The sequence below is a fragment of the Bos taurus genome, chromosome 9 (genome assembly GCF_002263795.3).
Source record: "Bos taurus isolate L1 Dominette 01449 registration number 42190680 breed Hereford chromosome 9, ARS-UCD2.0, whole genome shotgun sequence".
In the NCBI taxonomy this organism is placed as follows: domain Eukaryota; kingdom Metazoa; phylum Chordata; class Mammalia; order Artiodactyla; family Bovidae; genus Bos; species Bos taurus.
Window position 1 is genome coordinate 25,425,364 of NC_037336.1, and position 17,463 is coordinate 25,442,826.

The 17,463-nt window shown below is 40.5% G+C and overlaps 1 protein-coding gene across 11 annotated transcripts in view; it reads right to left on the bottom strand.

Moving 5' to 3' along the window:
• The window catches only part of NCOA7 (nuclear receptor coactivator 7), a 161,884-nt gene that overhangs the window by 66,918 nt on the left and 77,503 nt on the right, over window positions 1-17,463 (bottom strand). For 10 of the 11 annotated variants that reach the window (XM_024996940.2, XM_005210720.5, XM_059890078.1 and 7 more), the window contains one exon: window positions 16,615-16,835. In XM_024996940.2, coding sequence (XP_024852708.1) covers window positions 16,615-16,786 — 172 coding nt within the window. In that variant the 5' untranslated portion in view covers window positions 16,787-16,835. Of the gene's footprint in view, window positions 1-12,999; window positions 13,841-16,614; window positions 16,836-17,463 lie in introns of those variants that run through there. The other variant, XM_059890079.1, reaches the window with a different exon arrangement.

Genomic DNA, 17,463 nt, shown 5'->3' on the forward strand with positions numbered 1-17,463 from the left:
CATCCTGATACGTAAACAGGAAAAGCTGTTTCCAACGACAGACACAGCCCTAGACTAGAAAGAGATGGCACACTTTGATACTAATCAGTCAGGTCATGTACCATTTCCCTTATGTTCAGTTCAGTCGCTCAGTCGTGTCCGACTCTTTGTGACCCCATGAATCGCAGCACATTTTTTCTGATTGCAATTTGGTTTTGGAGTCAAAACGAGTTGGCTTCACCAATCAACCCTCATAGCTGTGCAGTGTTGAACAAGTCACTTAAAATCTTTGTACCTCCATTTCCTTATCTGTAAAATGGACGTCTCACAATGTTGCTCAAAAGATTAAATGAGATAATGGGCACAGTTTATCTCAGAGCCTGGCATAGTGTTTAACAAATGCTACCTTGGACAGCAAGGAGACTAAACCAGTCAATCTTAAAGGAAATCAACCCTGAATACTCACTGGAAGAACTGACACTGAAGCTGAAGCTCCCATACTTTGGCCACCTGATGCAAAGAGCTGACTCATTGGAAAAGACCCTGATGCTGGGAAAAACTGAAGACAGAAGGAGAAGAGGGCAACAGAGGATGAGATGGTTGGATAGCATCACTGACTCAATGGGCATGAACTTAGGCAAACTCTGGCAGATAGTGCAGGACAGGGAAGCCTGGTGTGCTGCAGTCCATGGGGTCTTGAACAGTCAGACACGACTTGGTGACTGAACAACAACAGTAACATTAATAATGTTAAAGTTTGAATACAGAAATATGAGAATGATATAGCATTAATGCGATAGATGATTATAAATTGTTTAAAGGAGAAGAGCCTTATCTGATCACTTCGGTACATGCCAAAAAAACCATCTGATGAAATTAAATAGCCATTATTATATTTTTTAAAAAATACAGCATTTTAAAAAATCCAACTGTTAGAAAATTAAGAATAGGAGCAAACTCCCTTAACATGATGAAGAATGTTTATTCTGTGACATTCATTAGAAATAGGCTTCTGAAAAAGCAATGAAACCCTAAAGGTTATACACACCAAAAGCAATTTCCCCATAAGAATGAAAAGGGAATGACTTCATGACATCATTCAGGACTGCAGTGGCTTGTTAATTACCTAAATGCAGCCTAAACTAACACACGGGTGAGGCCCCCACCCCAGCCTTACAGAGGACTCCAGGGCCTGTAGTGGGAGAGACACCCACTGGCACTGTACAAACTCCATCCACTCTTCTTTTTCCTGTTGCTCTGTGAAGATAAGTGCCTGAGAGCACTTCCAGCATAGCTTTTATGCTTCTGGGCAGAGTATCTTCCAGCCCACTAAATTACAACAAAGAGGCTAACATAATGTGATGCAAGGCTAAACCACAAGCATCGACGGGCATAGAATAAACTTTGTAGTGGAGATGAAAACAGAAACACTTCAAATATAAGAAGACAGCCTGGAAATCCGAGAAGAGGGAATCCCTGCCCTTTACTGGAGGTCCCCTTTCAGAACATTGAAAGGTAACACCTGTGCAGAATAAACACCAGGCACCCGCTAGTTTCCCAATGGTCTCTAGAAATTAAGCACCAGAAGCCCTATTCTAAACCCTCCTGAGTCATACCTGAGTAAACTGAGAAGCATTCTTGTAGCAGAAATCGAAAGCAAATATAAAAAGTAAAACACTAACCAAAATACATACAGGAACTCCTACTATCGGTTTATACTCAAATTTTTTTTTCCTGGAATCCCCATTCAAAGCAACACATAAAAAAGTTTTAAACACTGAAAAGAAAGAAGTGAAAATTTGATTATTAGCAGATAAGTTATCTACCTATAGAGCCAACATCATAAAAACATCCACTGGTGGCTCAGTGGTAAAGAATCCACCTGCCAATGCAGAGGACATGGGCCCGATTCCTGATTCAGGAAGACCCCACATGCTGCAGAGCAACTAGGCCCGTGCGCCACAACTACTGCGCTCTAGAGCCTGGGAACCGCAACCACTGCTCTCTGCTGCTGCTGCTCAGTCCCTTCAGTCGTGTCCGACTCTGTGTGACCCCATAGACGGCAGCCCACCAGGCTCCCCTGTCCCTGGGATTCTCCAGGCAAGAACACTGGAGTGGGGTGCCATTGCCTTCTCCAATGCATGAAAGTGAAAAGTGAGAGTGAAGTCGCTCAGTCGTGTCCAACTCCTAGCGACCCCATGGACTGCAGCCCACCAGGCTCCTCCATCCATGGGATTTTCCAGGCAAGAGTACTGGAGTGGGGTGCCATTGCCTTCTCCTAGAGCCTGGGAACCACAATCACTGTGCTCTAGAGTCTGGGAACCACAACTACTGAGCCCTCGCTCTGCAATGAGAAGTTACTGCAATGAGAAGCCCACTCACCGCAACTGAGAGTGGCTCCCACTCGCTGTAACTAGAGAAAAGCCCACATGCAACTAAGACCTGGCACGGCCTAAATAAATTTTTAAAAATTCAGAAATTGTAAAATTGTTCAGTAAGGTGACCAGATGTAACAGTCTTTTACACTTGTAATAGAAACTATTTGGAAAAGTCCCAGATATACTGGTATCAAACTAGAAAATATCTAGGAATAAATATAGCCAGACAATGACAAGAGACATAGAAAGAAAGTTTTTAAGGTTCTCTGAAGTATATAAACAGAAGCTTGAATAAAGGGCAGTACATATAATGTTCCTAATAGAAAATATCATTCTTATAAATATCTTTCTCTTCAAATTAACTTTTAAATTATATGCAATTTAGGTAAAAATTTAAAACAAAATTTCTTAGAAGGGAAATATTGACAACTAGGCATAAATATATAAGACTAGAAGCATAATACAGAAGATTATCCAAAATTATTTTTGAAAGAGAAATGAGGGTAGGGACATGGAACAACAGACTGGTTCCAAATAGGAAAAGGAGTACGTCAAGGCTGTATATTGTCACCCTGCTTATTTACTTTATATGCAGAGTACATCATGAGAAATGCTGGACTGGAAGAAACACAAGCTGGAATCAAGACTGCCAGGAGAAATATCAATAACCTCAGATATGCAGATGACACCACCCTTATGGCAGAAAGTGAAGAGGAACTGAAAAGCCTCTCGACGAGAGTGAAAGAGGAGAGTGAAAAAGTTGGCTTAAAGCTCAACATTCAGAAAACGAAGATCATGGCATCCAGTCCCATTACTTCATGGGAAATAGATGGGGAAACAGTGGAAACAGTGTCAGACTTTATTTTTCTGGGCTCCAAAATCACTGCAGATGGTGACTGCAGCCATGAAATTAAAATACGCTTACTCCTCGGAAGGAAAATTATGACCAACCTAGATAGCATATTCAAAAGCAGAGACATTACTTTGCCAACAAAGGTTCGTCTAGTCAAGGCTATGGTTTTTCCTGTGGTCATGTATGGATGTGAGAGTTGGACTGTGAAGAAGGCTGAGCGCCGAAGAATTGATGCTTTTGAACTGTGGTGTTGGAGAAGACTCTTGAGACTCCCTTGGACTGCAAGGAGATCCAACCAGTCCATTCTGAAGGAGATCAGCCCTGGGATTTCTTTGGAAGGAATGATGCTAAAGCTGAAACTCCAGTACTTTGGCCACCTCATGAGAAGAGTTGACTCATTGGAAAAGACTCTGATGCTGGGAGGGATTGGGGGCAGGAGGAGAAGGGGACGACAGAGGATGAGATGGCTGGATGGCATCACCGACTCGATGGACGTGAGTCTGAGTGAACTCCGGGAGTTGGTGATGGACAGGGAGGCCTGGTGTGCTGTGATTCATGGGGTCGCAAAGAGTCAGACACAACTGAGCGACTGATCTGATCTGATCTGATACTATATCATCCTAAAGGAAATCAGCCCTGAATATTCATTGGAAAGACTGATGCTGAAGCTGAAGCTCCAATACTTTGGCCACCTGATGAGAAGACCTGACTCACTTGAAAAGACCCTGATGCTAGGAATTGAAGGCAGGAGGAGAAGGGAGGAACAGAGGATGAGATGGTTGGATGGCTTCATCGACTCAGTGGACATGAGTTTGAGGAAACTCCAGGAGATAGTGAAGGACAGGAAAGCCTGGTGTGCTGCAGTCCATGGGGTCAAGAAGAGTCTGCCACAACTGAGAGACTAAACAAGAACAATACTGTATCATGTTAAAACACATGATTATAAAGCCACAGCAATTAAAACATTGTAGTGAAACAAGCAAATGTCAGAGCTGTATTGAAAGTGTGTATGTTAAGTCACTTAGTTGTGTCCAACTCTTTGAGATCCCATGGACCTCAGCTTGCCAGGCTCCTCGGTCCATGGGATTTCCCAGGCAAGAATACTGGAATGGGGTGCCATTTCCTTCTCCATAGGATCTTCCCAACCCATGGATTGAACCTGGGTCTCCTTCACTGCAGGCACATTCTTTACCATCTGAGCTACCAGGGAAGCCTGGTATTGAAAGAATTTCATGTAAAATAAAGGTACCTTTTGTTAGGCAGGTAGAATAAGGAAAAGGAGTCCAAAATGGCGATGGCTAAAAGACAAGGAAGGTCCGAGGACCAGAGTGAAGACTTCAGGCAGAACAAACAGAACAAACAGCACTCCTGGCTAAGCCCAATTTGCATAGGGCAGGCCCAGGTGGAGGAAAAAAACATATAAAAGGAGGAGCCAAAGCGCTTTCTCATGGACTCTCTCTTCCGCATGCATGTGCTCTCTCTCTCTCTCACTCTCTCTCTCCCTCCCTCCCCACGCACTCCTCCACTCTCTTCTCTTCAAGTCTTGGCTTCTCCTGCTATTTTCTAAATAAAATAGAGCTGTAACACTGATTTGCCTAAGAGCTGTAGCACAATTTGTCCAAGACCCGAGAGCTGTGACGCGCCGAGGGCTTTAATGTCCATTGCTCCAAATCTTTGTTGTGACAAGACAAAGAACCGAGGAACATACACTTGCGTGACACTTTAAAACCAGTAAGAAAAGGCTCCATTTTCACATAAATGTCTACCTTTGTGTTATAGTGGAAGCTCTGGTATCAGGCACACAGAATGAATCCTTGTCTGTCCCTGACTCACTGCGTGACCTTGGACAAGTGACTTACAGCGGTTTCTCAGGGTGTAAAATGGGAATGCCAAATGGACTCTCCCAGAGAGTTACTGTAAGGATTAGATACGGCAATTCAATCCAGTAAAGCACTCCACAAAGTTCAAAGAAAGGACTCAGGAAAACTTACGGACTATTATCAAATGATAATGGTGAGCACTAGCTAACGTTTGGAGATAAAACCATATCGCTCTGAGGTCAAAGCAGATGATGGATCAAAGATTTAACAGTAAAATGTCAAGTCATAAATATTCTTGAAGAAAACATAGGACTTGTCTTTGCTTAAAGATATCATATTTTCTCTATTGATGATACACACTTTCCATATCACTAGCCTGCCTCAGTCAAGAGTGCAATTAAAACATTCAGTATTGTTGTTTAGCATTCTAAGGGTAATTTCTGGAATAACTGATCATAAACCATTAATAAAGTTTTAGATAGCCATGCCATAAAGAGCCTGGAGAGTCTGGGAACTTGAGGAGGAACTCTGTACTCAGTATGAACACCATGTTTCATCCTCTGTTGACACAAAGGGAAATGTCTTCAGTAGGTGTTATTTACCTTCCTTCAAGCACATCACAAGCACTACAGTCCTCGATTAAAATGAGTCACGCTGAAGTAAAACCTAGGCTGGAAGAAGGGCAGAGGAGGAGCTGTCTCTCACAGAACCCTCTACTTCAGAGCCCAGTACCACCCTCCGCTCTGATCACGCCCTCACCCGTATGCAGAATGAATGAAGATTCACCACTACACCACCGACACGATGCTGTGGAATAAGCGAACTAGTCTCACTCTGACTCCGAGGAACCAGTTATTTCTCTCCGCATTTGATTTAGTTGTAAAGTCACTGAGTGTTCTGAATGTAACTACATATGTGACTGGGTCAGGTAATTAAGTGAGAACTTTCAACCTTATCATCACATTCATTACAGCTCAAGGAGAAAGGAAATTCCATGCATAGTCACCTTTTTATTCCTCACTAAGATAGAACAATGTTCTTAGGGCAGGGGAGAAGACATGAAAATGTTATTTAACTCTTGCCTTATTTTTCTCTCACAGTAGATTGGGGGGAAAGCAAGAAAGATGAGGGAGGCTTCGCTGGGGCTTCAGTATCACAGAGCTGGGCTTGAACCCGGCTTCACACAGAGCTGCAGTGGGACCTTCTGAAAGTTTTTCAGCTTCTAGATTTCCTCATTTACAATACAGGCTACTACTGCCTGCAGTAGATCATGATGATTAGAAAATTAAATAATGAAATTAAAGCATCTAGCCCACAGGAGACACTCACCCAAAACATTCTTTCTACTCTCCCTCATGTCTGATGCTGCTTCTCCTCACCTTCCCACCCTCTGAAAAAAAATTTTCTCAAAATGTCTTTTTCCCTTTTGTATAAATAGATCTAGGCCTTAACTGAGTACATTTCAGCCTTAGGAGAAATTTTAGGAAATGTGAAAAACAATTCTATATAAATCAAAACTATCTGTGGTCATTTGAAAATACAGTGGAACAAAAGAACCCATTTTACCCTGGTTCAGAGAGAAACATCTGATTTATGGTAAATGTACTTTCTTTCAGCAGCTCTCCTTCTTTTAAACAAAAATGGAATCATAGTCTATACCCTATTGCCAACCTCCCTTTCCACTGTAACAGTATTCTGTGAAAATTTCCCACATCATCAACCGGTTTTCATCATTAAAAAATGACAAATAGTATTCCATGTTAAGTTATTAATGTTATCTTAATTTTCCCACTATTTTAAACAATGCAGTGATAGTCTCTATGGTCAAATCTATCGACACACACAATCATTTCCTTAGGGTAAGCTTCTGCAAAAAGAATTGTTGGGTCAAAGAGTGTGCCAAAGTAAAACTCCTGATAAAAGTGACCAGACTGCCTTCCAAAAAAGACCCAATCACATTCCTCCTGTCAGTATTTTTCCTTTGCAAACTCCTCAGGTCAGTTCTAATTTGATTTTTCAAAATCACTCCAACTGAAAAATCACTAACCCTGTTGAGTCTGAACTGCTGTCCTTCTCTCAGCCCAAACCACATTTGAGTGTTCCACCGACAGTGAGATTTCTCGTAACACAAAGTGGGTATCACACAATTGACTGAGCAGGAAACAAGATTTGCATGATGCAGAGCACCATGATCATAAAAGGACTAGACTCTCAACTTGAACTCAGAGTACAGCAGGTTCTGTCAGACACAGCTGCTCTGCTCAGTGACCAGAACGGGTTACAATACACTGTGTTAGTGGGAGGCCTGGAGTTGTGAGAGGAAAAGGAAGGAGTTTCCCTTGAGCAAAACTCAGCCAGATTAGCAGGAACTGGTAGGGCGGGGGAAAACAGGGAGACGCTGATCAGGGTACAAACTTCCAGGGATATGATAAGACAAATAGGTTCTGAGGATCTAGTGAACAGCGTGGTGATCACAGTTAATAATACTGTACCTTATACTTAAAAGTTTCTAAGAGAGTGGATCTTAGATGTTCCCACCACACAAAAGAGATGGTAATTATGTGACCAAATGAAGGCATTAGCTAATTCCAGGGTGGTAATCATTTTGCAATATATCCATATATCAACATACTGTATACATTAACCTACACAATTTTATGTCAATGATATCTCAATAAAGCTAGAAAAAAGAAGGGTGATGCTTTTTTATAGTCATATTTAAAGCCACATTTACAATGATTATTATGTATTTTTAAATTTTATGTTTAATTAGTTACAATACTGACCACCAACAATTCTTTTATACAATGACTTTTTCATTCTTGAGGACTACATTTCGACATGTGTCTCAGAAAAGAACATCACTCCCGCTCAGTAACTTTATTTTAAGAAAGGAATGACACAAAAGGTCTGTTTCCTGAGACCTTAGTATGTCTGAGGATGTTGTTATCTTTGAATCTGGAAAACAACTTTCACTTCACAATTCTAAAGAAGTTTAATTCCTCTGCTGTTCGCTGCTGTGGAGAAGTCTGTGCCTCTCCTCTTTGCTCCTTTGAAGGGAACATTTTGTTAAGGTTTTTATTTTTTCACCTATTTATTTATACCATTAATCCATAACCTGCAAACATTGGCAACAGTTTAAGTTCAGTTTTCCCAGTATTTCTGCTTAAATATAACGAGCTCTTCTGCAAAGAAATAGAGGAAAACAATAGAATAGGAAACACTAGAGATCTCTTCAAGAAAATTAGAGATACCAAGGGAACATTTCATGCAAAGACGGGCACAATAAAGGACAGAAATGGTATGGACCTAACAGAAGCAGAAGATATTTTGAAGAGGTGGCAAGAATACACAGAAGAACTATACAAAAAAATCTTCACGACCCAGATAATCACGATCGTGTGATCACTCACCTAGAGCCAGACATCTTGGAATGTGAAGTCAAGTGGGCCTTAGAAAGCATCACTACAAACAAAGCTAGCGGAGGTGATGGAATTCCAGTTGAGCTCTTTCAAATCCTAAAAGATGATGCTGTGAAAGTGCTGCACTCAATATGTCAACATATTTGGAAAACTCAGCAGTGGCCACAGGACTGGAAAAGGTATTTTCATTCCAATCCCAAAGAAAGGCAATGCCAAAGAATGCTCAAACTACCTCACAATTGCACTCAACTCACACGCTAGTACAGTAATGCTCAAAACTCTCCAAGCCAGGCTTCAGCAATACGTGAACCTTGAACTTCCAGATGTTCAAGCTGATTTTAGAAAAGGCAGAGGAACCAGAGATCAAATTGCCAACATCCACTGGATCATGGAAAAATCAAGAGAGTTCCAGAAAAACATCTACTTTTGCATTATTGAGTATGCCAAAGCCTTTGACTGTGTGGATCACAATAAACTGTGGAAAATTCTGAAAGAGATGGGAATACCAGCCCACCTGAGCTGCCTCTTGAGAAATCTGTATGCAGGTCAGGAAACAACAGTTAGAACTAGACATGGAACAACAGACTGGTTCCAAATAGGAAAAGGAGTACGTCAAGGCTGTATATTGTCACCCTGCTTATTTAACTTCTATGCAGAGTACATCATGAGGAACGCTGGGCTGGGAGAAGCACAAGCTGGAATTACGACTGCCGGGAGAAATATCAATAACCTCAGATATGCAGGTCACTTTGACCCTTATGTGAAGAATTAAAGAGCCTCTTGATGAAAGTGAAAGAGGAGAGTGAAACAGTTGGCTTAAAGCTCAACATTCAGAAAACGAAGATCATGGCATCTGGTCCCATCATTTCACAGCAAATAGATGGGGAAACAGTGGCTGACTTTATTTTTGGGGGCTCTAAAATCACTGCAGATGGTGACTGCAGCCATGAAATTAAAAGATGCTTACTCCTTGGAAGGAAAGTTATGACCAACCTAGATAGCATATTAAAAAGCAGAGACATTACTTTGCTAACAAAGGTCCGTTTAGTCGAGGCTATGGTTTTTCCAGTGGTCACGTATGGATGTGAGAGTTGGATTGTGAAAGTTGGACTGTGGAGAAAGCTGAGCGCTGAAGAATTGATGCTTTTGAATTGTGGTGTTGGAGAAGACTCTTGACTCAAGAGTCCCTTGGACTGCAAGGAGATCCAACTAGTCAATCCTAAAGGAGATCAGTCCTGAGTGTTCATTGGAAGGACTGATGTTGAAGCTGAAACTCCAATACTTTGGCCACCTGATGCAAAGAGCTGACTCATTAGAAAAGACCCTGATGTTGGGAAAGATTGAGGGCAGGAGGAGAAGGGGATGACAGAGGATGAGATGGCTGGATGGCATCACTGACTCAATAGACATGAGTTTGGGTAAACTCCGGGAGTTGGTGATGGACAGGGAGGCCTGGCGTGCTTTGGTTCATGGGGTCACAAAGAGTTGGACATGACTGAGCGACTGAACTGAACTAAACTGTAAGTTTCGCTCATGAAAGCACTTTTCCGGGGCACTCATCAGATTGGACCTGTTCACCACCTAGGCTTTCATGAGAAGACTTCACTTTAAACATTAGTTCGATTTCCTTAATGGCCCCAAGAAGCACAGGCCCAATTATTTCCACCTTAATCATTTCAATTTATGTTATACCCTAGTCCCTCGAGTATCCTGCTTGATTTTTAAAAATTATGAATTAGGGTCTTGATATCTTCCTTTCACATCAAAGTCCATTTTAACCCTTTAATTTGAACTCTGAAGTACTAGAATGAACATTATTTTTGAACAGAAGAATAATGCTATTGTAGGTCTGTGGTTTGACCTAATTTTACGTGTAGGAATTAACTTATCAAAATAGCACAGCTTTGGCTTTCTGAACTTGCAAAGTGAAACAATAATAAATGACAGATGGGAAATCTTCACATGTGTGGTTAAAAAATACCCCAAGGCAAAATAATCTGTATGAGGAAAAGTCTTAGGGTTGCCATCGTGAGAAATAATTCAGTAGTTGGTTACTTGTATTGCGTGGCAAACCCCAAAAATGTTTAACAAAGGAAAAGTGGAGAAGTTCATTTCTTTTACTCTTGTTAAGTTTCTTTTGAACTCAGGAAGGAAAGTTACAATTTGAAATGCTTTAGACTTTACAGATTTATTGTTGAAAAGCTAAATTCATTCTTTATACTGCAGAGGTTTTCTCTAAATAAATCTTTATTGCTATAACCACAAAACTAACCATACTCATACCTAAGTGTTTTCTGTTTGTCAAAATCACCTCCTAATTCTCTTAAAATATCTACTTTACCATTCAGGATTCTTACTAATCTTTTACATAAACATACTACAAAAACACAGTGATTTATTTTATTCCAATTTAGTCTTGCCTCCCATATTTATAAAACTTTTCTCTTTTAGGTCTTACATCTCTATATCTATGTTTCCGTTTGAAGAACTTCCCACTGAGACAGTATCCACATTTATAAAATTCCCATTCCTATCTTCACTTCCATAGAAGCAAAGATGTATACTCTTCTAATGTAAAGGAATAATGTATTCCTTTAATATAAGAGAATTTTGAGATATATTTAATTCATGCCACTCAATATATTTTGATACTGTGATATGGACCAAACATCTTTTGAAACATATGTAAATATTACTACTACTTGTGTCAAATTTAACTATAAGAGCAAATTTTGAAAAATATATTAACATATTATTAAAATATAAAACTGTAAAAAATATACTGTGATCAAACAATTCCTTAAGGGTTTATATAAGTACACAGAATAACTGAGTAAGGAGCTCTATCAGCAAATACCGGGGCAGGCACGGAAGAACTGAGCTCACTTATGTCAGAAGCTTTTGTTGGGATGCTTCCCATGTGCCCGGTGCTACAGCAGGTGCTAGATCTCCATTTATCTGATGCCATCTCTGCCTCAAGGAAATTACTCCCATTTCCCCTCCTCAAAAACAAAGCATTTTTGGAGGTGGTTATCATTTTGTTACAGGCAATTCTCGTGATTCAGTCTTTCCATAACATCTTCAATCAGCATCTTAGCTCTTGTGTTCTTCTAAGTGGTAGGAGTGAGGAATTGCTATCCAAGGCTTACATGAGGCACAGATAAATCTAAAGAGCTAAAAATATTATTTTGTCAAAATATGCTTCCTTAAATCAAGTAGGTAATATTATAGATGTGGAAACAGATGCCAACAGGAAGTAATTATTTTATATTGATAATAGAACTTTACATTTGTCTAATCTTTTTCTAAAGCCCTTGGGTTTGCTCTGTTACATTATTCAGTTCGCTATAATTTTCTGATTGGTATTAAAAATAACTTTAAACTGTGTGATGCAGAAAAAAATGAAGAAAACAAAACTCTTTTGTAATTTCTGTACCCAGAGAAAACAAAAATCAGCCTACCGTTACAGATCCTCCTAGTCTGTTTTTCTATAAACTCATTATCATTTGTCATCCATTAACTTTTTGTTTCGACTTTCTGTTTTCCCTGGATTGTGTCTTTTATATGTGCGGGGAGCTGCCCATGAGAATGGGGTCCTTTGTCCGAAGGACACAAGCTCTGGGAGCTGCCTCAGTCCTTGAGGGTTTGCTTGCAAACATAGCTCTCTGTCCCGCCACCCCAGAGATTAGGCACTTATTTACTGCAGACACCTGGAGTTCTGGACAAACTTCTCACACACAGGGAAATGTTATCTGGTGTAAGAAATAATAACAGGGTGCCATTCCCATGCTCTCAAGATTTCTTGTGACTGTTTGTAAGATGTATAGGTCAACCAAGAAAAAATGTCAATTGTCTTGTCTTTCTCACACTTTTCTGTATAAATATAAGATGCTGAATAAAGTTGGTGTCAGACCGCTTCCCTTTGTGGAGACGTGTCTGAACCTCTCGACCCCATCTTTGTTGTAGAATTCTTTTGCCGTAGTTTCCTTTCTCAGCCCCGCCATGCACGTTCTTGGGACCTGATCAACTTTGCCGGCTGGCACCGGCATATATGTATTCACCTTACACCTTGAAGTAGCAATTTCCAGGCCTTTCACCTGAAATTCAGACCCCTCTAAACAAATCTACTTGGTACCTCTAAAATAGCTCCAAACACATATTCACTATTTTCCTTCTTGAGTTTTCAAGTTTGCCAATTCTTGACTCTGTCCCTTTTCTCCTTCACACACTGTACCAAATAATGCTGTTTCTAGGAGCAAATTCTCTCCCTAGGGTTCTGTTTCTCCTTTGCCCCGGTCTCCAACCTGCCTTCAGGCTCACTTCCACCCACTGTCCTTAGATTTATCCTCTTAGAACAGAGAGTTACAGAGTTCCCTCAACGGCTTCCACAGATACAGGATAAAATCCAAATCCTTAATGTGGCTAGGGCTTTCGTGGTGGTTCAGTGGTAAAGAATCTGCCTGCCACTGCAGGAGATGCAGATTCGATCTCCGGGTTGGGAAGATCCCCTGGAGAAGGAAATGGCAACCCCCTCCAGTATTCTTTACCTGGGAAATCTCATGGACAGAGGAGGTTGGCGGGTCACAGTCCGTGGGGTCGCAAAGAGGTGGACACAACTTAGCGCCTAAACAACAACAACAACAAATCTGGCTTACAAGATCCTCCCATTTTAGCATCGCTCCTCCCCAGACTGGTGCCATCAAAAGAACTTAAACCGGAATTACTTTTGACTTGAGTCTAAGCTCCACCTAGTGGTACAAGACAACTTTTCTGGGTGGAAATACAGGGAATATGCCAAGTCCACCCCGTGAGATCAAGCAAACCTGCCAACACAGGCAGAGTAAGATGTGGAAAAGACAAGGAACCCTGGGACTCAATGGCCGACCTAGTGGTGTTCTGTAAGCACTGGGTTCTCCTAAGGAAATGCCTGAAACCTCCAAACCAGTTATTAGTGCCATTCTCGAAAGAAGATGAAAAGTTATAATGGCATCTCTTTAGTTATTGTCACCAAATAAAATCACAGGATAATTCTGAGTAAACTATTTTTTTGTTGCCTATATCCTTCCAGAATTTTCATGAAAGTCCAAACAATCACAGTATTCATTCATATGTGTATAATTCATCCACTCAATGCACATTTAAAGAGCACTTGGGAAGCAGATACTAACAAAGCTAATACAGGGTCTAATCCACACCAATCTACAAACAGGAAAGAAGGTAAGTAAACCCATGATGATAATACAGAAGGGAAATTTAACCTGTCCAGGGAAAGAGTGGGGTTCCTGGAAGAAATGATGGCTGTGGCGGCTGGTGAAGTCTAATAAGAATTAAGTATGCAGACCTATAGCTGATTCATGTTTATGTTTGACAGAAAACAACAAAATTCTGTAAAGTAATTATCCTTCAGTTAAAATATAAATAAATTTTTTTTAAATTAAGTAAAGAATAGAGCGAATAGTACTAAAGAGTCTCCTAATGAAGGTCAAAGTGAAAAAGTTGGCCTAAAACTCAACATTCAAAAAACTAAGATCATGGCATCTGGTCCCATCACTTCATGGCAAATAAATAAGGAAACAGTGACAGACTTTATTTTCTTGGGCTCCAAAATCACTGCAGACAGTGACTGCAGCCCTAAAATTTAAAGATGCTTGCTTCTTGGAAGAAAAGCTATGACAAATCTAGACAGTATTAAAAAGCAGAGACATCACTTTGCTGACAAAGGTCTATCTAGTCAAAGCTATGGTTTTTCAAGTGGTCGTGTATGGATGTGAGAGTGGGACTTATATAAAAACGGCTGAGTACCAAAGAATTGATGCTTTCGATCTGTGGTGTTGGAGAAGACTCTTGAGAGGCCCTTTGACTGCAAGGAGATCAAACCAGTCAATCCCAAAGGAAATCAACCCTGAATATTCAATAGAAGGACTGATGCTGAAGCTGAAGCTGCAATACTTTGGCCACCTGATGCGAAGAGCCAACTCACTTGAAAAGACCCTGAAGCTGGGAAAGATTGAGAGCAGGAGGAGAAGGGGGCAACAGAGGATGCGATGGTTGGATGGCATCACTGACTCAATGGACATGAGTTTGAGTAAACTCCATGAGTTGGTGATGGACAGGGAAGCCTGGTATGCTGCAGTTAATGGGGTAACAAAGAGTTGGACACAACAACTGAACAACAACAGAGTGAACGGTATTGTTTCAAAGTGCTACACACACCACAGAGTGCAGCACGTGAAAAAGCTGGCCTAATGCATCAGCTGAAGTTAGTAGAGCATCATGAAAAGAGAAATCTCAATGGAAAGGACTCTGTCAGCTTCCTTCAGGGAACCTCTACAGAGCAAAATGTCTTGATTTTAAAATACTTTGTAAGCACCAGCATTTAACATAGGATGAGAAGAGAGTGTTTTAAACTGTGTGACTGTAAAAACCACACATTTTCAAATGTCCAGTGTGTGCACTGTAAAAGATGTGAGCAGCCATTTTGCTTACCCCTGTTTCTCTTTTTGAGATAATACTCAACACTGAAAATTTTAAGAGGGAGCTTATTAATCACACAGAAGTCTTTTTCAAAGCGTTTACAGTTACAGCTTTTTATAAAATACTGGATGGCTTCAGGTTAAAAGCAGGCAGGTATCTGTAGCAGGAAGCCTGTGCCTTTGTAGGAGCAATGTCAGCAAAACCTCACTTATAACCATCCCAATGGCAGCCCACCTGTATCTTTGATGAGAACTAGTAGAACGTTATATAAAACCCACAGACCAGATCTGTCCCCCGGTAACTGGCATTAACTGGGACCAAGTCTGGGGCCCTGTGGACCAAGTGCCTGCTACCAGCCCAGGTTTCATATACTGAACTGCAGTTCATTCTTAGAGACTTCCTTAGTGTTCTGAGCCCTGCAATCTTCAGTACACCGTAATCTGTGTCACATCAAGTTTCATTTCCTGGTTCCCTTTCTTTAGGGGGTTTCCCTGATGGCTTAGATGGCAAAGAATCTGCCTGCAATGCAAGAGACCTCTGAACATACTTCAGATCCTGCCTGTGACAGGATCAGGAGGCATGAGAAGGGTGGTAAAGTGAAACAGGAGTATGACCTCCATCACGCTAGACAAGTCACTGGTGCTAACACGAATGCAGATGCAACAATCATCTTCAGATGCTGTATGACACTGGATTCATCTTAAGAGGCCTCTTAACTACATCTTCCAAGTCATCATCGTCGTGGTCTTTTGTTTTTTTTAATCTAAGGATGCCAGGCCATGTCTCCTCCATTTCCTATTGCCTAGCTGATACCAAACTGTGCAGGCATTTCTACCAAGACTTCTATGGATATGTCTATAAACACTAAGAAAAATACTTCTCATACAGGGTACGTGACCATTATTTAATAAATAGTTATGAGCAGACACTATGTGCTAGGCACTGTGTTAGATGCTGGAAGATAAGATTAAATAAGACACATCAATCTTATTTAACTGTACTTCTCTTTATATAAGATTTTATCAATAAAACAAGGCCTGGCAGCACATAGAAGCTGCTCAATAAACTGTTACTATTGTATTGGGCTTCCCACCTGGCTCAATGCAGGAGCCTCAGAAGATGTAGGTGAGATCCCTGAGTCGGGAAGATCCCTTAGTGAAGGAAATGGCAATTCACACCAGTATATTTGCCTGGGAAATCCCATGGACAGAGGAGCTTGGTGGGCTGCAGTCCATGGGTTACAAAGAGTCAGACATGACTGAGCGCGCATGTGCAAGAGTAACAAATATTAAAGTCCTCAAGTTCCACCTCTCGCTCTCATTATTATTATATAGCATATTATAATATTATATGGGCTTCCCTGGCAGCTCAGATGGCAAAGAACCTGCCTGCAATGCAGGAGACCCAGGTTTGATCCCTGGGTTGGGAAGATACCCTGGGGAAGGGAACAGCAACCCACTCCAGTATTCTTGTCTGGAGAATGCCATGGACAGAGGAGCCTGGCGGGCTACAATGCATGGGGTCGCAAAGAGTTAGACACGACTGAACAACTAACACTACACTGTTATATATAATCGAGTATATCATACTATCATATGATATACTATAACCAGTAACAAATTATCATCTTTTAAAAAATTACTATAGTTTTAAAATGAAAATACTGCAGAGTTGCCACCAATACTCACCAATACTATAATATCTCTTTAGTTCTGTACGCCTGATCTCCTTTAACTGATTACTTTTTCTCTTCTTTTTCTCATCAGTAATGTACTCCTCTTCCACAGCAATGTTGCACTTGTCTTGCTCTAAAATGACTTTACTGGCATCTTCTTTTCCAGAATGAGTCCTTGCAGCCATAGCTGAGGCTGTCTCTGCATTTTGTTTGGCTTGCTTTTTCTTTTTCAATCTAAGGGTGAGAAGGAAAAAATAGGAAAAACATTAGAAAAATAATTTGCTAAGAGAAATTATATTAATTTCATGCTATTGGGCTTTGAGAAACTAATTAACTGATACTGAAAACACTTTATATTATTGGGTTTTTTCCATTTTTGTTTATTTTTATATATTATTGTTAATTATACTTTCCTGTTATTTTTTCTTTTTTAATCACTTCAAAACTCTTTTATGGAGATCTGTGGCCTTTCCTCTGTTTTATGTCCTCAATATTTATATCTCAAAAACATCACTTGGAAATGCTTTAGACCTGAGGAAATACAAGATTCTTCTACAGGCTATAAGACATTGGGTATGTTTTTTATCAAAATGTACAGCTACTTTACTATCATGCCATTTTTAGTGTGTTGCTTTTTTAACTGTTTCTGGTCTCAAGGGTACCTTTAGCCTGATGAGCAAGCATATTTATAAAAAACAAATCCTTTATAATTGACTCACACACTGAATATAAAGGTTTGTCAAGGTGAGCTGGTTCAGATTTGAGTAATTCTTTTCCTTTATACCTAGTATAGTAGTAAGATAGTAGTAAGAAAGAGCTGAACTTCTTGGGATAGACAATGCCATAATGACAATATCAATTT